Here is a 24446-nt window from a genome sequence, read left to right on the forward strand (position 1 = left end):
TGCGTTACCAGGTCATGTGGAAAAACTGCCAATGAAATATTCATGTAAAACAAAAAACAGGCTGATCTTGCAGGTTCACCAGGGTTCTTGGTGTAGGATGAGATCCGGGCAAGTCGTCTTCATGCAGGGAGATGTTGCCAGAACTGGCTAAATGGGGGAAAGACGAGCGGAGGACGTTGGTGTGAGCTGTGTGTCTGGGCTTCAAACCCAACCTCTGAGGAGCATCAAGGGGTGGCGAGAGATGGGAAGAAAATGCATGGGGGTGTCTCAGATGTAGCTCTGAAAGCAAGAGTGTTAAATTGCACTCTGAGAAAGAAAGCATACAGGGTATTGTTATCCATTATCATATCAGCCATGGCCATTAAAACACAAATCTTCAGTGCTTTGGTTTTCCAATGCAATACGATCATTTGTGAACCTGGGAACCCGGTTCCTCAGTGCAGGTCTGGCTCGGCACAGCCCCAGGAGGCGCTCAGTCCGCTCCGTGCTGCGGATTCCTCTTGTAATTAACTCCTAAATATCTTTTGGTTCCAAATGAGGACTTGCAGATTTTCCTTGCGATTGCTGGTAACCACACAATCTGAAATAGAGTTTGAAATCTAGTCCATGTCCGACTACATGTGATAATTTGGCATGAAGACAACCCGTGTTGCCTCCACTTAGGATTTCCATGTGCTCACGCCATATAATAAAACTGTAGATCTCCATCATTTGTATCAACTGCTCAGCGCAGATGCCGCGCTGTTATTCTGTCTGACACATTTGCTGTGCCTGCTGGGTTATTGCCTTTTCCAAGACCTTTGAATTAAGCAGATTTTTGGGTCATCAAGATTATTTAATGTTATTGTCATAAATATTTGTATGGGACTTGGTCAGTGCTTATATAAGAAATGAAAGACAGTCGTTTGTTTTAAGAGGATGTGTATTTTAATGAACTGCCAGCTGACTTAGATATAAACTGTTAAAAAGTGCTTTTCTTTTGCAGGACTACTGCGCTTTGTGACTATTTAGATTGTCAGTTTTTTAGATTTGTCAGTTACAGCTGTTTAAATTCAAAATCGCTTGAGAGTTCTTTAAAAAGAGGGCTATTTACTTCCAAATAACTGTGTTGTCTTATCATCCTGTCCTCAAAAGACAAGAAGCTGATCTCTTGCATCTTATTAATAATTTTCTGTTAAACCATGTTATCCTTTGAATTGTTTGTATGCCAGAAATGAGAGGTTGTTATTGTGTTACATTTCACAGTTGATTCTTGTCTAAAATTCCATTTTTTTTCTTAATTTCCGAAGTACTGTTCTCTCAAATACAAACAATAAACTCAAAATGCTAGGGATATAAATCTGTTGTTTGGAAATGATGAAGGTTATACATCATCCAATCTGCTGAAATGTGTTACAAATGAATAAATATTTGCTTTGCCTCCAGCTCTTCTTAGAAGCACTGAAATCCTTATCTTTTTATTGAAGGAATTTTTGCCAGTTTCTCAATGAGGGACAATAATACAAATCAGCCAAAACATGGAGACTGCCGGGGGTGCTGTGTGCGTTCTGGCAATTTGGGTTGTTTCTTCTTAATATCTTAATTAGCAGAGCATGTTCTCCAAGCTGTTGTTGGGAGAGCTGCTGCCCTGCCAGACCACAGGCAGCGAGCCCCAGATCCTGTGGCTTTGGGTCAGAAAACGGCCTTTAGGACCACGTGTGATTCTTCACGCGACACCGCAGGAATCTGCCGAGATGGACAAACTCCCCTTGGCTGTGTCATCGGTAATGTGACGGCATTTGGTGGCATCTCGGGAAAAGCCACGTGTCACCCATTGTAGGAGCAGGAGTCGGTGTGTCGTTGGGTCTCTGTTCAAACTGTCTCTTGGTGGACAAATCTAGATTTTTGCAGGATCCCTAATAAGTCAGATCTCTGTTCCTGTATTGGCCAGATGAGTTACTAAATATATATATATATATGTATGTATATATACATTTTTTTTTAAATAGAATCATAGAATCATTTTGGTTTGAAGAGACCCTCAAGATCAAGTCCAACCATAAATACATATACAGGGTGTTTCTAAAAGACAGACCTAATTTTAAAGCAGCAATGCTTTCAAATTGTGTCAGTCTTTTTGAAACGTCCTGTACATATATATATATATATATGTACACATATAAAATAAAAATATTTCCTTTATAATCTTATAAATGTTATTAAGGTTGGGTAATCTTACAGCCAGGGCGCTACTCCAGTTCTTCTCTCTGTATGAAGTGCTGCTCAAAAGGAGTCCTAGAAACCATCCCCGGTGTTGATGCACTTTCAGACCTTGGTAGGTACAGTGCACCGGGAGGATTAACGGCGTGATTTATTTTCCCTTTCAGAAAAAGAGCAGAGAGGAGACATGCGGGGAAGGCAGCGGCGTGGAGATCCTGGAGAACAGGCCGTACATGGACGGACCGGGGGGCAACGGGCAGTACACGCACAAAGTCTATCACATCGGGATGCACATACCCAGCTGGTTCCGCTCTATATTGCCCAAGGCAGCTCTGCGAGTGGAAGAGGAATCGTGGAACGCGTATCCTTACACAAGGACAAGGTAAAACTTGTCAAAACGTCCAGAGCTGCTTCCTTTACTTTAGAGAGAGGCTTTGATGTCGCTGTGTGGCGGTGGCATCTCTTCCACCTCCTGTAATATCCTTTAGAGGAACTGGGATCAAGTCCTAAAATTCTTGCACAGTGCTTAATCTCAGGATCAGGATCGTGTACTGGAGAACTTGTGGCTGGTTGCTTTAAAACATTAGGGTTTTTTTGTCCATCAAAGCGTGGGAAATCCTGCATGGTTTTTATTTAGTCTTGTGTCCCGCACTGCACATTGGACTTGACATTGCAGATATCTGCTGGCTCAGTGGAGTTATAAACACACACGGTGATGGGACAGTTGTCATGTTGAATGCTGTCAATTAAGGCAGGATTCATTTGTCCTACGGGAGAAAGTACGGGGAGAGGAAAACCTTAAATAAATAAATCTGGTGCTTCTTTTCTGGGAACTGTCTTTCTGTCGTTTATCTAGAAAATAAACCTACATCTTATGGTTTTCACCCTGAGAAAGGAAGAGTGCCAGAGGCTCCGGGGAGCCCACTGGGACCTCTGTGTGCCTGATTCAAATACCCTGGAATAAACAACCTTTGTGCCAGTTACTCTGGTTTAGAGCATTTGCCCTTTTCCAGCTTTACAAGTCTTGATATTACTGTTATCTGTCGTAATAAAAAGGCTTTAATGGATATTTTTATCAAAGATCTTGAAAAGTTTCATAGTTCTGGTTTTGCTGCTTCCTACAAGTCACATTAGCCTGGGCCAAGGTGGGGAGTCAGTGGATCTGATGAGCAGTTTATACATAAATTTAATGGAGCTCTCGGACTTTCAAGTGATTAAAGTCCACTTCCACTCAGGTTTTATCTATTCTCTTTAAATGCTCATGAGTCAATAAGTTGTCCAGGAAACCCGACCCTGTGCAGAACCAGTGTGTATTTTATTCTGCCACAGGTTCCAGGGACGAGCTCTGCTTTTCTCCTGCTGAAGGTGCATTTCCAGGTTGTCCTTATGTTAGTATCTGTGTCATAACAGAGCTTGGTAGTATAGTGGACCCAAAAGTTATCTCCTTGCTGAAAGCTGCTGCTTTAAAAACAGTCTGCCCTGATAATATTGTTGTGGACGAGTCATAGACTTGGGTTTGGGGTTTTACTAAACCAGAGCTATTCCAGGGAAACCAAGGCGAGCTCCTGTCTGAAGAAGTTATTAAAGAAAACCTCTTTAATCTGTATAGTCAGTATTTTAAGCATATCTGAAGTAAAACACGTGTGAAGGCTGGCTTGGGTTTGCGCCTGGTTTTGCACACCTTAAGAAAGCATTTTCTCTGCTTGCCAAGCCGAGCGGGATTTACTCTAAGCTGCATTGTTCTCATTTTCAGGTATACGTGTCCTTTTGTGGAGAAGTTCTCTATTGACATTGAGACGTACTACAAAACTGATTCGGGAGAGAATGTCAACGTGTTCAACCTTTCTCCTGCAGAAAAAAGACAAACCATTCTTGGTGAATAACCTTCTTCTTTTACTTTTTCCTTCATTCTGTTGGTGGTTTGGGGAGGTGGGGGCTTTTTGCGTGTCCCCTCGGGTTGTCCCTGACACACACACCTGTGCTGCTGTTGGGGTCAGGCTGCAGGGCAGGGTCACATCGAGTGCAGTCAGGACACCTGAGTTCTCTTCTGGGCTTGATGTAAATCACATGGAAATAATTTGAATCCCCAGTCTAGAAACTGAAGCTGATGCTCTCCTGTCTTGTTTGTGCAGCTCCCGAGAGGAGTAAGACATCTAATGATTTTGGGGGTAATAAGAAATAACCAAAGAAGAGGAAAATATTGCTGTGTAGTTGCCTAGTTCCTTCACATATATGAGAATAATTTCTATCTGCACTTCTGAAACATGAAGGCATATTTCAGCTTTGCTTCCCCTCTTTTAGTCTTGCTCTCATGCAGGTTAACCCTTCAGCTTCACCGCTGTCTTTGGAAGATCAGGTTAAGGAGTCTTATGTATGTATATATGACTGCCCTCATTCCTAAGCCCATCTGATGGGGGTTTTGGTACTGGACAGATAGGTTTGAGTCAGTGTGATCCTGCCTTTCTGTCCAAACTTCAGATGCTTCTGCTGGGTCTGGGACCAGTAACTCCTGAAAAATGGTGCTTTCTTCTTTTGTTCAGGCAAAGGAAATGCCTAAATGTTTCTATTCTCTTTCTATAGATCCTATTGATATTGTTAAAGATCCTATCCCTCCACATGAATACAAAGCTGAGGAGGATCCAAAGCTGTATAAATCAGTGAAGACTAAAAGAGGCCCCCTCTCAGAAGACTGGATTCAAGAGTACAAGAACAACCCTGGGAAATACCCCATTATGTGTGCATATAAACTTTGTAAAGTCGAGTTCAGATACTGGGGGATGCAGTCGAAAATCGAGCGGTTTATCCATGATGTTGGTGAGCATTTCTATTCTAACAAAGTTCACAATCAACTCCTTAATGTTGTTTTTGAATTGAAACACAAGGGTGAGGTGTGTGCAATGTATCCCAAGACATGTCTGTGAAGAGATTCTCAGATCTGATTACTCTTTGGCAGAGCTGTGGGTCAGTTCAGAAAAAAATCATGTTAGAAGTAGCACTTGTGATACGTATGAATCCAAACCACATGTAGCCACTGAAAGGGTTTCAAATCCTATGTAGGTGAGATCTTGCATTCTGGCTTTTTTATAGATGAAGATTTGTATGTTGAACTTTACCAGGTCATTTTCAAAATTGGCCAGTTCTCTTTATTGTGAACAAAATCCCAAAGAGAAATGTGTTTCACTGGCGATTCCTAAGTGGTCCCAGAAAACCTCTCCCTGGAGAGTCCCTGGTTTCTACCTGCCCTGTGGCAGAGCTGGCGGGTCTCTATGTGACCATCCACCCCATTGTTCCATAGTTCTATAACCCACCGTGGGTTATTGACAGCTCTCAGTTGTGAGTAACTGTGCTGCTTTGATTGATGTGTCATTCTTAGGTCAATGCTTTTAAGAAGGTTTTGTTTGTGTCCCAGAAGGAACTAAGTGCAGACAGTGCAGGTGGTAGCAGTGCTGGCGGTAATTTGTTCCTTGCAGAAAATCTATAACACAACTGATACAGTTTCTGAGCCTTGCCACAGGAGACGAGATCTATGGCCAGGTGGAAAACTTAAAGAATGTTTGAAAGAAGCGTTCCCATCTCAAAACAAGTGCAGAGCTGTGGCTGTCCTCTGGCAAAGAGCCGCCCAGAGAAGGGCTGTGTAAAGGATGCTGTTAGGTTGGTGCAAAAGTAATCACGGCTCTTGCATTGTTGAAATTTGCCATTTGATGTTAGAATGCGTTCTTAAATAAATGTGGTTATATTATACATAATTTTAATGTGCTTTTCTCGCTTTATGGTTTTTTGCCACTGACTTATTACTTGCTGTTTATTTTATATTTATTTTAGCCTATAGAAATTATGCTAGACAAAAAGCAAATTTGAGCCATTTTCTAATTTGAGTTCAAAATGGGTCATAAAGCAGCGGAGATAACTCACAACATCAACAATACTTTTGGCCCAGGAACTGCTAACAGATGTACAGCACAATTTTATCTATCTTAACATTTACTTTGCTCTCCCGGTGTTTTCAGGTACCCCTTTGGTTAAACAGAGCCGTACAGTATTAAGTGCTATAAATCATGTTGCAGAAAAGCTGGAGTATTTACCGAAGGCTTTTAATCTAAGTATGTCTGCAAAATAATAGCAATAAACACAGAATCATAGAATTGGTTGGAAGGGACCCTTTAGATCGTCGAGTCCAACTGTAACCTAAATCTAGCACTAAATCATGTCCGAAACGGCAATTGCTTTTGCACCAACCTTACCAGCTTTCTATCCGCAGTAAATCCTCCTGCATGACCTCTGCAACTGACCCTTCTGTATGCAAAGCTTCTTTGAAGTGCCTGATGCTATAATTAAGTAATTTTACAGCTCTTTTCAGTCGTACCGTGCTCCTGAGAGCTAATGTGGAAAACACTGATAGAGCTGCAGAGAACAGTGCGGCGCACTCTGAACGGTCACAGGTTGCTTTCCTAAAGCTCCTTTGGGTTTCCTTTACCCCCAGATGGAAGTTTTTACCTGTTAGATACCGTATTACAAGTGGCTCTCTGCAATGAGCTCCTCTGGCGTTTTGGTGACATGGGTTAATTTAGTGTATACTGCAAAACATGGGAGCAGAATAACAACTCTATTGTATCTGTTAAATGAAAAAGCAGCATGTGACTCTTCCAGTTGTTCAGAGGTGTTTGGCATAGATTAAATTGTGGTCTCCCTTAGAAACGTTTCTTTTGTATTTCGTGAAAGATTGCCTGCCATTTTCCTCTTGATTGAGGCTTTGCAGAGCGCGGAGCCAGATCATTGTCTGCCTTTCAGAAACCTTTCCACTCAGTTATAATGATGTTAAATAGTGTTTTTCAAAGTGGTTAAGATGCATGAAAATCAGAGAAGTCTTTAAGGCGAAACAAAGTTGAGTGAGTGAAAAACGAAAGCAAAAGCCTTGGGTATCTACAGAAGATGTGGGGCCTTTCCCTGCGATGGGATGGCCATGGGGAGGCCATTAGTGAGTGGAAAAGTACCAGAGCACATCTACCGAAGGCAGCACGGTATGGGGATGGTTAATTTGGAAAGATGTGGGCTACAACGTGACTGACCAGGCTTATACACTGATCCCGGTTTTGGGGCTTCACCTGGTGATGGAAAGCAGATCATGCATCGTGCAGCTGATGGGGGACCCAGCTCAGGTACCAGAGATGTTCTCGTGCACCAGCCCTTGGCATTTTCCTCCTAGTTCCTGTGCTTCCAGTGCCTACAATTTCATTTCTTGGGGAATTAGTGCTCTCTGTGCAGGGTCACCAACCAGCAAGAAAACTGAGGCAGAAACCAAGAGCGGGATCCGAGTTCTACCCAAGGAGAGGAGCAGCCTTTGGTGGCTCCAACTAAAATTAGAGAATGGCTTGAAAGAAGAACACGTCCAAGTTTAGTGACGGATGGATTGTGATATGTAGAAAGGCTTCTGAGCATGGAGGGAGTAACTCCGAGGGATGGTGTTGAAATGTTCTCCGTCTTACTGAGCGCAACAGCCATTTTTTCTGATGACTAATTGGACAGTTACTCAGTGCTTTGACAGCCTGAGACACAGACTGGAATTGTGGGCTATTAGTCTACTTGGCTGTAATATTTGTATGCTTTTTTACTCCATTCCCATAGAATTTAAGTTTAATTGGACTGGCACTGCATAATGTTCTGCTCCCACTTGCTTCCTAATGGCACACGTGGGCTATGATTCTTTTGCTGTTAAATGAGTGTGTTGACTGTCTATGGGTTATTGATTATATACCACAGCAAAGTGTGTTCCCATCCTGGTAACTGGAGCTTTGTCTAAGCCAGCAGGTCTTAGGCTAAATATGCCCAAATTGTTGCACAGTGACAAAGTGGGAGCAGTTTTGAAAGCTCTTTTGCAGAACTTTTGCTTCACTTAAGCCCTCAAGTGGAAAGTTCATCCAGAAGGATGCTGCCCATCTGCAGGTCGAGTCTTTCCAAGGGCAGGCGGGTTGCAGAGAGGTGGATGTGACCGGAGGCTTTTCCTTGTGAGGGGTCTGAGCAAGGACAGAAGGGAAGGTACGGAAGCAAGGAGATAAAACCGCGGGTGACCTCTCATCGAATACATTCAGGCAGTCAGAACTGCACTGATGAGGTTATAGGATCCGTTGTGACCATCAAGTGGGGATGTTGCCACTGAGTATATAGTTAATGGGTATCTGAAGAGTTGCTTTATATGGATAGCTGAGGGGGTTTGGGCAGGATTTTTTCTTCTCTGAGTTTTTACTATTTTACTTCAATTTGAAAAAAACCAAGCCCAGAACTATAAACAAAAGCTTTTAAAATTCAGCTAAAGACTCTTCTCTGCCCCGTCTTGTCTCATGGTCATTTATACTTCCTTTTGTGAAATGAAGTTCAACACCACAATCTGCAGGCAAATCATTTACAAGAGTCAGCGCCTCACAGATTGAGCCAGTCCCTGCAGCAGAGTTGCTGAAGTGATGAGTTGAAAGGCAAGTGATTTAAATGTTTGCACCCTGCTAGACTCTTCACAGATGATCTTTCTGCACAACGCAGTGGGAAATGTTGTAATTAAATCAATGTAACAGTGACGGGTACTTCTGAACTCAGTCTGCCTGCGTACATTTTGTGCATGTGTGGTTTCCTCGGGTTTTTTTAAACCAAGACGTTGCGCTCACTGGAGGAACAATGAAGTCGTCTTAACTACTGATAGTACTGAAATCAGCTTGTACCTGTGTCCTTGTAAAAACGCTGTTGCTGTTATTTCTTGGTGACTTAAGCTGGATGACTTGGATAAAAAATGCTTTAAGACTTGATTGTTTTTGCACAGGGAGGGGAGCAGTGTCCAGACAGGGAGTCAGTTATTTGCAGCTGGATCTTGAATCCGTGCAGCTGTTTGGGGGCACTCGCTGTGTCCTCTGGGTCTCTGCTGCCTGCAGGAAGGCTGAAGATTAATTCATATATATAGATAGACAGATAGATATACTCACTGCTGTGCGCTGAGGGACTGCTCAGGTTTTCCATCCCTAGCAAGGAAGATTATTTTTCTGCAAGTCATGACTTTTATTTTTCAATTTCTTTTGTACCTGGACAGCCTCTTTCTCTTCCAGGTTTAAGAAAGAGAAATGCAGCATCGCTGACACAGCCCTGGTGAAGGCCAGAGGCCAGGAAAATAATCTCAGTCTTTTGACTTCATAACTAATCTGGAGTGAAGCCCCGTGATGCCGTCCTGTTTTCAAAAGAGGGCTTTAAGGAAGGCTGATTTGGGATGTCTAATCAAAGGAATGTGAGCAGTGCAGATGGGGAGGTCTGTGGCGATGTTTGTGATCTAAGAGATGAAGTGAAAGAAGGCAGAGGGAACTTCAGGAGACTTCTTACGCTCCCAAGAGGTTTTCATGTTCCTTATTCCGTTAGAGATACGCAGTTGGTGACATCTGTGCCTTTACACAGAATTTGTGAGTTGGTGCCTTGATACATCAAGGCTGGATCCAGGAGCGAGAGCAGAGGCTGCTGAGCCCTGGGACGGAGGAAGCCTTGGGGTGAGAGTGAGGAAACCATTTGCTTTGTGTTTAATCACAGTCCGTTTTCAAGGTGTTTCAGGCAAGGTTAGAATTTAACACTGTGGATGTGGAAGGCCAAAGGATGGTTGTGGTGTTTCGGACTGAATTACAGCAAGGGAAACGTTTTCTTGGCGTTCAGCGTGGATGTGATGGGAGTTTAATCTTCATTTTTTAAGCTCGACTGATTGTCAATCATAATGGAAGGTGAGGAGGCTAAATCATTCTCCTGTGGTTCTGCAGGAAGTAATCTGGTGAGGGAAATAACTCTGAATCTCAACTAAGGTTGAACGAGATTAAGCAGCCGAGGCCCATTGTTCAGCCCCCTGAAGGTCACAGTCTGCTGGCTCAAACTTACCTCTCCTACGTGAGGTTCCCTTCTGGAAGTCAGGCAGAGAAATGCATAAAATATTGATAGATGTAATCTCACTGTGCAAATGAAGTTCAGGTTGAACTGGTCCGTCGCGTTAGCTACTGATCTCAATGGTTATTTCCTCCTGAGAGGTTGACTTGTGACGGCTGGTGGCATTAAGAACTAAGCAAAGCACAGAGCAGAAAATCAAGTGCCCAGGCCTGGAAGGAAATAACTATATAAAAATCAGGCTTTTGTATGATTGAAAAACGAAAAAAAGAAGTGGTTGCTGAAAACAAAATACATATTTAGGCTGAAGATCACAGAAACCATGGCAGCAGTGAGATCTTGAGACTTTCTGTACAGCAGTGGCGTTGTCCTTCAACCCACCTCTGCCTCAGTTTCCCAGTAATTAAAGGGGGAACGATGTTCATGGATTTTATTTACTTATTTATTTTTCAGAAGGGCTCCTGAGGGTTAGTTTGTCTGTATTTATAGAAGCTTTTAAAACCACCATTACTGCCGTGTGCTCCCATCAGTAATAAATACCAGTTTGGAGCTTTGACCTGTTGGGAGCTTTTAAGCAATAATATCGGTTGAAAATCCTGCGTGACTGTAGCGGTTTATAAGTCTTGGTGGTGTGATGATGTTTGCAAACGAGTTTAAGTCCTGGAGGAAAGTTTCTGCATTGTGTGTTGGATAGTGAGACAGTTCTTCCTTTCAGAAATGTGATACGTTGAGATATTTTAAATTGGCTTTACCCACTTCGTTTTTCTCACGCCATGGAAGACAGATGGTATCTGCAAAATAAAGCATCTCTATTCACTCGCGTAGTTTCCCATCCCATTATCTCAGAATCGCGTATTTCAATGCTGTTTCACTTGATATATAGAAACCAGGAGAGATTTTAGTGTTAGCGCTGCTGATGTGGGATGTGCTTCTGTCACGTAACAATTGTGGGCTGTTGGTGTTCAAGAAGGAACCTGGATTTAAAAGAAAAGAAAAACCAGCAACCAGACCAACCCACAGCGTTTTGTTGTTGTTGTTGGCTTTTTTCTTTTATTTCTTCTGGGAACATACTTTATTTTGAAGGCTGCATCCAGATATCACAAGTTCCTAGAACTTCATGGGAGGTACAGTTGTGGTGTGCCTGGCTTCTCCTTGGTGGAACAGGCACTCACAGAGCAAAGTCCTTGATCCAGGATTAGGAAATCCCTTCCCAAGTGAAAAGCAGTCACAGAAGACTGGCTCACTTTTCAGTGCATGGTTGCTTAGCAAGAATTGAGGAGATAAAGTGCACAAAGTGACCAATTTGCCATCCCAACACTTGCTATATGAAGGTCTTTTACTGCAGCTTATGGCGTTGTTTTGCTGATGCCACTGTAATGTCGTTACCATGGTGTCTTGAGGTTTTGGGGGAGGGAATGTGGATTCCTGCAGTGTTTTAGCGTTGGTGACTGGGGCGTTTTGGCTTTGCAGGCTTGCGGAAGGTGATGGTCCGTGCCCATCGGCAGGCGTGGTGCTGGCAGGACGAATGGTACGGGCTCACCATTGAGGACATCCGGCAGCTGGAGAAGGAGGCGCAGCTGATGCTGGCTCAGAAAATGGCCCAGTTCTGCAGTGAAAACGATGCCGAGCAGCACGGAGTCAAAGACAATCCTGGTGAGAAGGACGTTGAAGCCAACACAGTTTCTCCTGTTGACACCGAGGATGCCACTGGTAACAGCGAAACAGCCTCTGGCAGGTCACTCACCAAGCAGTGGTCCACCTCTTCCAAGTCCTCACGATCTTCAAAGAGAGGAGGTAAGATGCTGGTGCTGACTTGCTGTTCTGAGCTGCATGGATGTTGGGAATTTGGGAGGTGTGACCATGTCTCCTCATGGCCGTCACCTTTGTGACAATGCAGATTTCTCCTGTGAGTCCTGTTAAGTCAGAGGCTTTCTCTGCTGGTGTCGGGGGCTCAGTCTTCTCAGGTGACCTGTTGTGGGCTTGCCAGTGTTTCTAGTTATCCCTTAACTGTGACTCAGTGGCACATGGCGGAATTCTTGCCGATATCACAAGCAAAATAACTATGAAAAAACAGGAGAAGGGCAGACAGCAGCTTGCTAACAGCACCAGGTCTCAGAAGACAAACAGCGGTGCAGGGGCAGTCAGTCCCTGTTACCCAAGAGCCACCGGTGGCTTTTAGAATATAGTAGAATCACAGAATAGTTTGGGATGGAAGGGACCTTCAAAGCTCATCTAGTCCAAGCCCTGCCATGAGCAGGACGTGGCCTGGTCCCTCAGGGGTGTTCCCTCTCCGGTGTCCGCTGTGTCCTGCTCTGCTCGCTCTTTGCTGCCTCTTGTTTGGCAGGGGCAGCTCCAACCGGGACCCCACACTCCGTCCCCTGGGGTTCTGCGCCGCTTCGTGCCATTCACATCGAAAGCGGGTGTTTGGCTCCGTTGGTGCTGCGGAGAAGCTCACGCAGTGAAGCATCCCCATCAGCTTCTGGGGAAATTAAGGCAGATACCACCCAAAAAAGTGGGTGTGGGCTGCTGCCGTCCACTGGTGATGAAGTGCAGTATCTGTTAGAAACCAAACCTCACAGCCTGCGGTTAGGTGGGACCACAGAGGACATTTATATTCCCTTTTAAATACCATTCAGCAAGCATTCAGGATTTTGCTGTTAAAGCCCCTAAGGATACCCTGTAAGGACTCAGCTTCGAGTCCTGCGTTTTATCATTCACCTCTCCCTAGGCAGTCACCTGTAGTTTTTTTTCCCCTGTGTTAAACTCTTCCCTTCCTCAGCCCATTCTGTACAAAGGGGTGAATCCTCAGCGAGTTAACAAGCAAGAAGCTTGAACCCTTAGCAATTCCCTCTCCTTTTAGTCAAACGCAGCTGGTAGCTGAGTAATAGCTGTCACAGCAAGAGGGCAAAACAATCTTGATTTTTCTGAAAACCCCACGGGGCAGCTTTTCCTCCAGTGACGGTGGAAGAGGACATCTGGGTGAGTGAAGCTTCTCCATCTCTCGATTGCACTAAATGTTGTGAGTTGAGTCTCCATTTTTGTTTACCACTCCATCACCGATTTCATCGCGGGGTGAATGAGGGATGAGCACTGGTTTTACCTTGCGATGACTCACTGGAGTGAGCCCCGGGGAAGAACCTACCAGATGCTTCATAAATCGTTGTATAAAAATAAAAATGCTGGCTACTTTGCTTGCACCAGGATTTTATATTGATGTGCCCGTCTCTCGTTCTGCTCTTTGTTACGAACTCCCTTTTCCAGCGCTGACATGTTCATCGGAAGCTGTACTTTTCAGACCTCTTGAAGGTTTTCACTGGTAGCAAAGCATTAATTTCTTTTAAACTGCAGAATGTCTCAGCTTTTACAGAAAACGTCATGAAAGAAATGAATTGTGATGTGCTGGGAAGTACGTCATGCAGATATTTTAATCCTTCTTCTTGCTGGGAGCATATTAATATATGGAAGCAAGGAGGGCTGGCTCCACTCACCGCTCCCTCCAGCTGAAAAAAGCAACGCCTTTTCTCCAAAAGCTCCTCAGTCCTTTCTGTACCATCCGAGCGAGACCTCTGGTGATAGCAGGACCCTTGTCACCATCCCATATGTTATTCTATGCTCTATTTTTAGCCACTATTATGCGAGTGTCTTGACGTCACCCCGGCGTGAATTAGCTCTGCTCTGCCAAGCTCCGCGTGCGGCTCCCGGAGGGGCGGGCGCTGGGTGGTCGGGGGCTGCCGAGCCCGTGCTGAGCTGCAATTAGATGACTCTTATTAGGGTATCCATCCTTTTTCCATGTGACAAGCAGATAGCAAGATGGGATTTTGACTTAGAGATTTAACACTGTTAACAACAACAGCATGAAGTGGCTCGTGCAGCTGTCACAGTAACCGGGGCTTTTCAGCGTCTTTCTTTATGCTAAATGAGGGTTTGTGAGTCTCCTCAGTTTTTTCTGTGGTAGGTGGCTGCTGCAAGCACTTTGTGGGCGCTGTGTGACATGCAGGAGCCGTCTGAAAAAGGGGAGAAACCCTCTCCCTCCGGACAGGGATCACTTCAGCTGTTCCATAACAAGTTCAGCCAAGGAGAGTTCAGGCTGGATCATTGCTAAATTATATCTGGAAGAAAAAAGAGCTGTAATATGTTTGTATTTAGTGCAGGAAACTCTGGAGGGGAACACAAAGCGGGGCAGGTAAGTATGAGAACAGGAGGGCAGACAGGAACCCGAAGAAGCGTTGGGTTTTCTCCTCGCTCCATCAGGGCAGCCGCTCCGACCGCTCCCTCTCAAGCAGCTGGATAGCATGTTGTTTAAATCATTCAAGTTTAAAGTTTAAATAGATCTCTAATCCAATTTGTGTGGAAGCAATTTCCTTCCAGAAAACAGATAATTTCAATCCAGGCTGCTCTGCTTAGCTGCCCACCCGAAAGTTAGCGGAGCAGAGGCACAGAGAAAGCTGCCGATCAGCCTGCTTCCTTCCTCATTTCAAACTTGAAAACCCAGCTGATTTTGCACATCCTACTAACAATTATAAATAGCTGCCATTCAAAATAGCATAAGAGTGATACAAACAGCTCGCTTTAATGTAGCATCTCGCTGGCAGGTTCTGCCAACAGTAAACAAATGGGATCTGTAAAGCAGTACACTGACATCACACCAGCATCATCGGGGTTTTGTGTCTTTTAATATTGCAGCAGTGAATTTTCATAGAGAACACGCGACTCTTCCACCAGCAGAGATCATGTTGGGATCTCTCTGTCTTGTCGCTGTAGTGTATCGCATAAGGCTCTTCTCTTTTTTCCAGCAAGCCCCTCACGCCACAGTATCTCCGAGTGGAGGATGCAGAGCATTGCCAGAGATTCAGACGACAGCTCGGATGATGAATTCTTTGATGCGCATGGTATGTGGAGCCTAAATCCCCATCGTTTTTTGCCTGAAATGGTGGGGTAAGAGAACGGAAGGTGTGAGGGCGGGGGTGAGCGGGGAAGGAAGCGAGACTTTTGCTTTGTCTGAAGTCTTTTCCTTTCTAACCAAGATGCGTGCAGCATCAGCGCAGCTTCTTCGAGCATCCCCAGCGTCACCCAGCAGACTCCTGTATTTAACATTTCAGATTCACTATGATCTGTTTGAAAGGCTCTTGAACACTCTTAACCTTTGAGCTGTGTTTTACTTGGTGCAAATGAGTGCGGGTATAATTCAGCAATACTAACTGAACTGTGAGTGTGTCCTAATGGTTCTGATTCAGTATGACTGATTATTTTTCTAATTTTTTAATCAGTAGGAGATATGATTAATTGTCCTGTCTTGGCCTGAAGAGCCCCCAGTTTGCCTTCATTAACTCCTTATTCTCCCGTTCCAAGAAATAGTGAATGCAACAAGGTATTTCAGGTGCTGAAATTAAGCAGGATTGATTCCAAAATTCTGAAAGTAATTTTGACTGTCCATATTAGGAGAAAGCTGTGATATTTTTTCTCTGTGCGTATGTGCGTGAAGAAGCTTTGTTCCACCGTCCTCATTTAATATATTGTACTTAATGCGCATTTAAGCCTGAAAGGCTCCGTCTCTGCTGACAACAGATGGACTCTTGGCTCGCAATGTTAATCTAAGTTAGATGCGCAGCGTGTGCCGATGAAGTTGGTGACCTCTCTGCGAAAGGCGGTTGTTAGAAAAACCACGCTCCAGTTTCCCAAAGCAGAATTTCACTGGTGAAAGTTCAGTCTCAAAAAAATGAATAGTATCGCGTTCCAGAAGAGTTCTCGCATCAAGTAGTGAGGCATAAATCCCAAATTCTGGGGTAGAACGTGTGCTGTTGTAGAGGAGCGACTTGCGCAACAGCAGTTTCAATGGCCAGGATGGGAGCAAGTTGGGGATGGACGCATTTCTTGGCTGAAAGGAGAAGAGCCAGCTTAGCACAAGTGTCCCTATTTATCAGCTTACATAGCATCTACAAAAACTATGTAAGGGGTTTATTGTAGCAATATACACAGAAGAAAAGAGGAGTGAGTCATTGAAACGACATCCTTGCTATCCACCTTCTTGCCTTTTTAATTACTTAGTAATAAAATTGAAATAGAGAGATGGCTTTGCCTGGGATCCAGGCCCTCAGGGAATCCCTGATGTGCTCCTAACAGGCCCAGGAAGGACAATTAGCAAAAATGAGCCTCGTGCCACGGTTGGTATCGGCACCTCAGCTGCAATACCCGGAGGAGCTCACTAACACAAAAAGCAGCTCCTCTGCGAGCACAGCGTCTCCGTTTCCATCCGGGTTGTCCTCTGCGATCCATGCAGATGGGTTGGAAAAGTCCAGTGGGATGTTGGTCTATGATTTGAAGCCTTGGTGCTGTTCCATACGTCCCCCTGGTGGGGAGGGACCTCTCGGTGCCCCTGTGGCGCGGGTGACACGTCACACCCAGCTCTGCGAGTGAGGACAAAGCAGCTCATGGTCAGCGCCGAGCAGAATTCATCCGACAGCGCTTCCCAAATACACACACACATTTCCTCGCAGTGCAGTGGGCGTAACACCAGCCTAAGATTTCTTGTCGCTGGCTTCCCACTCATCCCCGCTCACTGGCACGCTCTGGTACAGATACTGACAAATACAGCAATACCTAATACGTATCCTGTAATAAATGCTAATAACGGGAGTAATATCCCATTCAATGATCACTTGAGCAGCAATAAGGGCTGTAATTAAACCTCTCAAGGAAATAAGTTTAATATTTAGATTAAGTTGCTGGAGGAGCTTGGAGTACAATCTTCCTCTTAATTCCCTGCCAGCGTGTGTTCCGTGCTTGTGCTTTCCCCTTGCTCTGAACAGGTAACTCCGCACTCCCTCATGCAGGGAAATGGGGATTTACTCAATATTTTTCCATAGCTCAAAAAGGAAATGGCATGCTAATGCAGAGTTTCTGGGTTCCTTTCTTTTTTTGGTCAAAGTGTAAATAGAAACTCCTAAAAATAATTGGTCTTTGCTTGACTCTGCACTTAGTCCCCTTCACATATATATATTTTTAAACTATTGCTCAGATTTGCTGAAAAGATGAATGTATTTCGTAATCTTTTTGTTCCCCATCTTAGGATTCCTCCAACTAATTATTTTCTTAGTAACTGTACAACAACGAGCAAGGGGAAACCCTGGTCTGGGAGTCAGAGATTACAGCTTTTAGATCTTCAAGACATTCTGTAATTACTGCTGTTATTATGTTTATAAGTCTTTATTACATTTACAAGCCCAAAATTTTCAGGAAAGAAATACTAAGCGCAGAACCATAAATAAATTAGAAAGCACTTAACCTCTGTAACAGTAAAAGAGATATCCTCAATTTAGGAAAAGAAAATAGTGAGGAGGAAAAAGAACAAAGAACCAGCAACCCATTCCAAAGGCATCTTTTTAAGACTTGAATTGCTACTGTTTGGTTTCGTGTGGGTTCTGTGCTCTTGTCTGTGTGCATATTTGTGTTTGTGTGACTCAAAAAAACTGGGTTTATCTTTTTTATCTTAAAGAGGACTTGTCCGACAACGAGGAAATGTTCCCGAAAGAAATAACCAAATGGAGCTCCAATGATCTGATGGATAAAATTGAAACGCCCGAATGTGATGATGTCCAGGGTAATCTTTTTTAAATAAAAACTGCCTGTGATATCTTACACTATTTCCAGGTAATTGTTACAGCCACATTCTGAAAAAGGTAAAACTTGTTATCTTCATCTCACAAAAGGAGAAGCTGAGACCGAGCATATAAATGACTGCCTGGTGCTGCCAGAAAAGAATCGCTCAGTTGGAGACGTGGTAGCTCTCGATTCTCTTTTATTTTCGGCATTGGTTGGGCTCCTTTGTGCGGCAGCCAGGATTCTCTCCTATAATGATGAAACATTCCAGCTCCGTCTTGAATTACTTGAATTTCTCCTGCCTTCTTACCTCTTGCTTCATCCTTTGTTCTCATCTCTACCTGCCTCAGTTTTATTTTCTGCTCATCGTTATGAAATTTTGAAAGGGAGCTGGTTCCTCAGCCAGATCGATTCATGTAGCAGAATGGTGGAAGACGACGCTTTAGGTACAAAGTCCGTCTGTGTCGGCACAGACGCACGGACACATCAGGTCTCTGCTCTCCCAGCACAATTCAAGCAATTATTTTTATTATCCCCACAAACCCATCGTTTCTGACAATTGCGCAGGGATTTCCCATTGTTGCCATCCTTAATAAACCAACGGTACCGGGTTGCTGTAATGAGAGAAGAACCGGATCGTGTCCTTGGTGCTTGCCCAGGTTAAGAGAAATTGCTGGAAAATAGGTGACCCAGCATTGCGCAGGCTGCTCGGGTGGAAGGAGACGGGAGGGAGGGAGGGAGAGGGCAATTTGATGAAATAATTAAGGAGATGTGAGACAGAAGAGGCACAAACAAGTGTGTTTATGGCAGAGCGTTTTTGCCAAAGCATCCTGCAGTGCTGACGTTTCCAACCTCTGTGCTTCCAGGCGACTTGTACCACGAGCCGTCGGCAGAGTACCGTGTGGGCTCCAGCGTGGAAAGGCTCAGCATCATTGAAGTAAGTGCTTCTGTTTCTTGTAAGGAAATAACTTGTTGCTGGAATGTGTCTCTGTGGGGTAAATGGGGTGAATGACCCCCTTTGCTGCTGCCGTGTCTTTGTGTGTTGTTTGGAACCACACCGGCATGCTGCGAACTTCAGGGCTGTGTTTAAGGGATTATTTCAACCGTCTTTTTAGGATGTATAGCAAATGCTCTCTAGTTTGTAAGCAATGTGAGGTATCCAGCTGGAAGAAAAATACTAATCCCGTGGGATAAGTGTTGCCTGGGGCACTGCTGGGGCTGGGCTGTCCTGCTCAGGGAAGGAGCCAGTGCGGAGCTGAGAGCAAGAACTGCGTTGCTGCAGCACCAATGTGCAGGTTGGGGGGTCTTGTTTAGAAACCTGGTATAGCAGAGCCTGTCTCAGCACCCTGAATAAAACAATAGATAAAAAAATAACACCTCCGCGGCTTTCTAGACTTGCATATACAGGGCTTTGCAGTTCAGTGTCCTGGTGAGATGGTGAATCTTGGCTGTGCTCATCCCGCCCTTAAAGCATCTGCCTGTCCGTGCTGCAGAGATGATGAAGCTGCTTGCGGAGTCCCCAGGTTGTTTCATGATCTGTCAAAGACCAGGAGCGTAGTTTTGGTACAGTATTACTCTGTGTGCCAGGCTGTAAGTTCAAGGTCGTTTCGCTTTTTCATAATAGACTGAGAACTCAAGGACCATGGGATTAATGGGCGGCTGGGGATGGGAGCGGCTCTGGCCACCTCAAGATAAGCAAGTCACAGCCCTCAGATTTCTCTTAGAGCTCAAGATGGCCTGGAGAATTTTTGGTCTTCTTCAGAAGGCTGTACAAACTCAACCCACTCCCATTTCTGCCTTAATTTTAGATAAATAACAGGCTTCAAAGTGAGTTAAAAAATATACTCATTTGTATTTGTTCACAAACAGCCTACTAAAACGGTGTGACATTCCTAGCCGCCATTGCAGTGTTTTTCAGGTTAAGAACCTCCATCCCCAAATGTAGATCAGGAATCAGGTGTCTTAAGACTCCGGATCTTACAAGAAAGTTGGAAATAGCCACCTCCACCCCTAAACTAACCAGCAGCTGCTTGCATGTTCCCCACTTCCTTCAAGAGCAGAGGTTAATGAACCGAAAGGGAAATGACTGCGGATAAACCTCTGGATGACCTGAGCTTGGTGACTCATGTTCTACAAATGAGCACTTAAAACATTTATCTGAAAGCAAAAGCAACGCTGAGAGTGCTCGTCCTGTGCCTCCAACCAGGCAAGAGTTCACCTTGCAGGCGCTGTAAACGGGAATCAGAGGAGGTTTCGAGAGCAGGCATTAATACAATGTAATGGTGCTAAATAATTCAAAGCCATTCTTATGAAGGAGGTCTGGAAAATCTTTATTACAGACTTGGATGTGAATTTTAATACTTGCGGCGGGCTGTGTTGTAAGATACGCTTTAACATTATCTGGTAAAAATGAAAGCTAGTTGTTAGGTTGCTGATGTGTGCCTGGGCATGTGTCCCTCCCAGCAGCAGCTTTGTCACTGTTCAAAGGACAACAGGTGACTAAAGATGCTAAAATGAGAAGAATTTGCCAGATGGAAAATAGCGCTGTCCTCCAGCCCTTCTGCACCCCCTCCCCATGGCTGTGTCTCTGCCTCACCAGGGAGCTGCCCAAGGATGTTCTCAAATCCATAAACACTGAAAGCCCTGGTTACAAACAGATATTAAAAATAGTTACTGCTCCATTGTGTGATTGTATGTGACCGGTACAAATGGATGCTCTGGGACATCAGGGTTGGGCTTACGGCTGCTCAGGCAGGGCAGGGAATGAGAACCCACTCTGCAGTTCAGATGCAATTCCCTCCTTCTCCCAAACTCCAGCCTGTCTGTTCAGGCAAGGAATTGATTCAACATAATAAGCGGACAACCTGGACAGCCAGAATCCAATCCTTGCCTGTGCTGGTGCAGCAGTGTCCCAGCCAGATGTTGGCCAGTCCTTGGGTCAGGGGGTCTCAAAGTTTTTTCTCTTCAGTTCCTCTTTTGCGAAAGTATAAGCAAATCTGAAGTCTTATTTATAACTTTGGTGGTAGGCGAGCAGAAGCAATGACTGATCTCCTCCTACAGCTTCTTTCTCCAGTAACTTGCCACTTGCTGACCTGTTTGATCTCACTTGTTTTTTGCTGAATGTGTTTTACTGTCAGCTGCTGCAGCTGAGCTCAGCACCCCAACAGAAAGCAACACCCGTCTTTTATCTCTACTTTTCCACCCTAACACACGCAAGTAATGTCTTTACTGCTGCCATGTTTTACCTGCTTACAATTTTATGCCTTTTGTTTTTTCACTTTCAGCATTCCTTCTGCTTAGGACACTCAGTTTGCTGAAGCTGTGTGCGTGTTTTTCCATGCACATGTGTGCAGTCATGTTCTCAGCTGTTGTGTCCAAGTGTATCTAATGTCCATTTCCATAAATTAAGCATGTTGCTGCTTGAAGACAGTTTACTTCTTACCAGTGAACCTGTAGATGTTATTCTAAAACCTCTTACCTCCTGATTCTCAGTCTGCACTGGATGAGTTTAGGCTCTCTTGTGCTTGTGCCTGCTCTGTCCTTTGCCTCGAGTGCCTCTTTTCTCTCCCCACCTTTCTTTTCTCATCTCCACTGGGTTTGAGAGCAGGGAATTCATCCTCCTGGAGCCTTGCTGAGCAAATCAAGCTGAACTCTTTCTCTCTTCAGAAAGTCTCCATGTTCTTGTTCTTCTCTGCTCCTGCTCACACTGCAATTATCTATGTGTATGGATGGCCCAAACTGAATTTACCCCTCTGTACGGGGGCTTGCCGGTGCCTTGTACCATGGCTAATGCTGTTTCTGCTGGAAACACCTCTCTTGAGAGATTGGTTTTTGCCTCTTCCCTGACTTGATGTATCTAGTGCATACATTGTAGGTACCACCTGTGAGCTTGGGGGAGTAAAGGCGATAAAATTTGCATAAAATGCATTTGGACCCAATATAACTTCTTTGCAAATAAGCCTTCCTGCTGTGCTCTGTTTCATTCCCACCAGGATGAATCGGTGCAGCCGTTAATGCAGCCCAGTAAAATCCACGTCCTCCTCTTGGTCCTGCATGGAGGGAACATCCTGGACTCGGGGAGCGGTGACCAGAGCTCTAAGCAAGGGGACGTCAACACCATCACGACGGTGTTTGACACCGTGATGAGGGTCCATTACCCCGCTGCTCTCGGACACATCGCCATCAGGCTGGTCCCTTGCCCAGCCATCTGCTCCGAAGCCTTTTCGCTGGTGTCCAGGTGTGTTGATGCTACTTTGGCACAGTGAGAAACATACAAAATCTCACTCTTGATTTTTGTTTCTTTTCTTGCATCCCCACAATGTTCTGCATTGAGAGCTCTGACCACACTTTGAGAATGCGCTTATTAATATACTAGTGAGACATTCAATCTCGATTTCATACTTAGCTGCAGTAAATACAGTAATCATGCAGCAAGAGTTCTGAGATTTATTTATTCTAATTAATCCAATAAATACTAAGGCTTTAATTCCTTGTCTGAGAACTGTACTATCAATGTAAGTATGTTGTCCTTGAAGATTTACGTTTGATGGGAGGAAAAGATTTATTAAGCTCTCACCCATTCACTGTGGAATAAATGGCCTTTCTATCTTGAGGCTTTTTTTAATGAACTACAGTTCTCACTGTACTGCCTGCAAATGTTTTTCCCTGCTCTGCATTGTTAGGCTGATTATTTCCAATGTCTCTTGCCCTGTCCAGCCTCAGCCCGTACAGTCACGACGAAGGCTGCCTGTCCAACAGCCAGGATCACATTCCCCTCGCTGCACTCCCTCTGCTCGCAACATCGTCCCCGCAGTACCAAGAAGCTGTAGCCACAGTCATCGTCAGAGCCAACCAGGCCTACAGCGAGTTCATCAGATCCCAGGAGGGCTTGTCCTTCAACGGGCAGGTGAGCCAGCGGCTGTTTATAGCCACAATGAAAGGAAGAGCAAGTGAAGCAATTTCCTTCTGCAGCTCTCTTTGCCATTAATCTCTCAGGAGGGATGGAAACATGACAGTGTTGAGCTGCAATAAGAAAATGTTGTGCTTCCATTTCTTACAGAGAGAGAGAGAGAGAGAGAGATTATTGCTTATGCTCTGTCTTGAACCTTTGGGATTCAAGGCCAAGTCTGAGCTTGTGTTTCAGAAATGAAGCTACAAAGCTGTGAAGTTAATCAATTTTCAGCATGACACACCTTTCCAAATCAGGAATGCTACCTTTGTCATTAAACGTGATCTCTAGTCCCATTGCAAACCAAGACTATTTAAGCATTCCTGTCATTAAAGGACTTTGAGCTGGAGTTGTTTCTTTTTGGAGACGATGCAGCTGCTGCCCCCAATAAGATACCAGGACTGAGCCTCACACCTGTGTGAGCAGAGTGACCCTCCGGCCCTGGGAGGTTTGAGCTATTGGACCGGCTGCCCCATTGCGCTGCTGTGACGTGATTTAGCACCCTGAGCTTCTTCCCAGCCAGCGCTGTGCCTGGGGACCCAGACAACCCTCTCCTACCTGGTGCTCTCAGTGCGTTATTGTGCCTTTCTGCTCAATTCCCTTGGAGACAGGACAGCGTTATCTCCTCAGGGTACACACCAGGAGCACAGCGAAGTTGCCTGAGGTAGCACAGCCGGCAAGGAGGGAATCAAGCTCAGTTTTCTAAAGCCGGAGTTAGAGGCATGATCAGTGCTGTGTGTTGCTTTCACTTCACTGCAGTCGGCTGGTGGGAGCAACCAGAACACATCAGCTATGTTGGCTAATGAGGGGCTGCAGGGTACGAGTGGATGTTCGTTGACAAAACAGTTCTAGTGATGAAAGCGCTGGGCAGCCTGTTATTGCAGCTTTCCCAGGTATCATCCTGCACTCCGGTTAACTGTTGTCTCTGAACTGAAGTCAAAGAGATAGTTTTTTCTCCTCCTCCCCTGCTTCTGTTGCCTTTTTCAGGTCTGCTTGGTAGGCGACTGTGTTGGAGGAATCCTGGGATTTGATGCCTTATGCTACAGCAACCAGACAGTGTCCGAGAGCCAGAACAGCAGCCGGCGAGGAAGCATTGTGAGTGTCCAGGTAATGCTGGCACCTCCACAGCCCCTGTTTTTAGTGAGGATTTTTCCATGAAACAACAAAGACTCTATTTCTTGTCAATCGCAAACGTGTCTCAAGGTGCACATGTGTCTCAGTTTGGGTGCATTTGCTCTGAATGGGGATGTTTCACCCTCTGGTGCAAAGCATCATTCAGACCTGATTTACCCACACCCTTAGAAAGTGGATAGGTCTGAGTTACTGTGTTGTCCTCAACTGGACCTGGGGGTAGATGGGGAAGAGAAGATGAAAGGAGAAGGCTATAACGTGGGTGTATTCCTGATTCAGCTGCCAGAGTGGTAAATCATTATATTTCATATCCCAGGATACCGACCTCCTGTCTCCTGGAATAACAGTGAACAACAGCTACTGTTCCAGCAGCTCAAATCTGGAAGCCAGCAGACACCTCAGCAGGAGCAACATTGACATTCCCCGTAGCAACGGAGAAGATCCAAAGAAGCAGCTGCCACGAAAAAGGAGTGATTCATCAACCTATGAACTGGACACGATAAAGCAGCATCAGGCCTTTCTTTCTAGGTAAGATTTTGAAGGAACAGAACCAGAGCTGAGCTTGGTGCGTCTGTGAAACCCGCATGTTGCTTTGTCATCCTGTGATGAGCAAGGCGGAGGGAAGTGTTTAACTTAGATTCGAGAGATATAGATTTCAGTGTGTTGGATATGCGAAAAA

The 24446-nt window shown here is 44.9% G+C and overlaps 1 protein-coding gene across 9 annotated transcripts in view; it reads left to right on the plus strand.

Moving 5' to 3' along the window:
• Nucleotides 1-24446, plus strand: part of PITPNM2 (phosphatidylinositol transfer protein membrane associated 2) — a 126361-nt gene that overhangs the window by 72841 nt on the left and 29074 nt on the right. For 8 of the 9 annotated variants that reach the window (XM_065851853.2, XM_071816096.1, XM_071816097.1 and 5 more), the window contains exons 4-14: nt 2367-2581; nt 3953-4074; nt 4780-5013; nt 11563-11886; nt 14886-14981; nt 17585-17689; nt 18555-18625; nt 21681-21925; nt 22405-22594; nt 23624-23743; nt 24084-24295. In XM_065851853.2, coding sequence (XP_065707925.1) covers nt 2367-2581; nt 3953-4074; nt 4780-5013; nt 11563-11886; nt 14886-14981; nt 17585-17689; nt 18555-18625; nt 21681-21925; nt 22405-22594; nt 23624-23743; nt 24084-24295 — 1934 coding nt within the window. The remainder of the gene's footprint in view (nt 1-2366; nt 2582-3952; nt 4075-4779; nt 5014-11562; nt 11887-14885; nt 14982-17584; nt 17690-18554; nt 18626-21680; nt 21926-22404; nt 22595-23623; nt 23744-24083; nt 24296-24446) is intronic. The other variant, XM_065851857.2, reaches the window with a different exon arrangement.

Source organism: Patagioenas fasciata, chromosome 17 (genome assembly GCF_037038585.1).
Source record: "Patagioenas fasciata isolate bPatFas1 chromosome 17, bPatFas1.hap1, whole genome shotgun sequence".
Taxonomy (NCBI): domain Eukaryota; kingdom Metazoa; phylum Chordata; class Aves; order Columbiformes; family Columbidae; genus Patagioenas; species Patagioenas fasciata.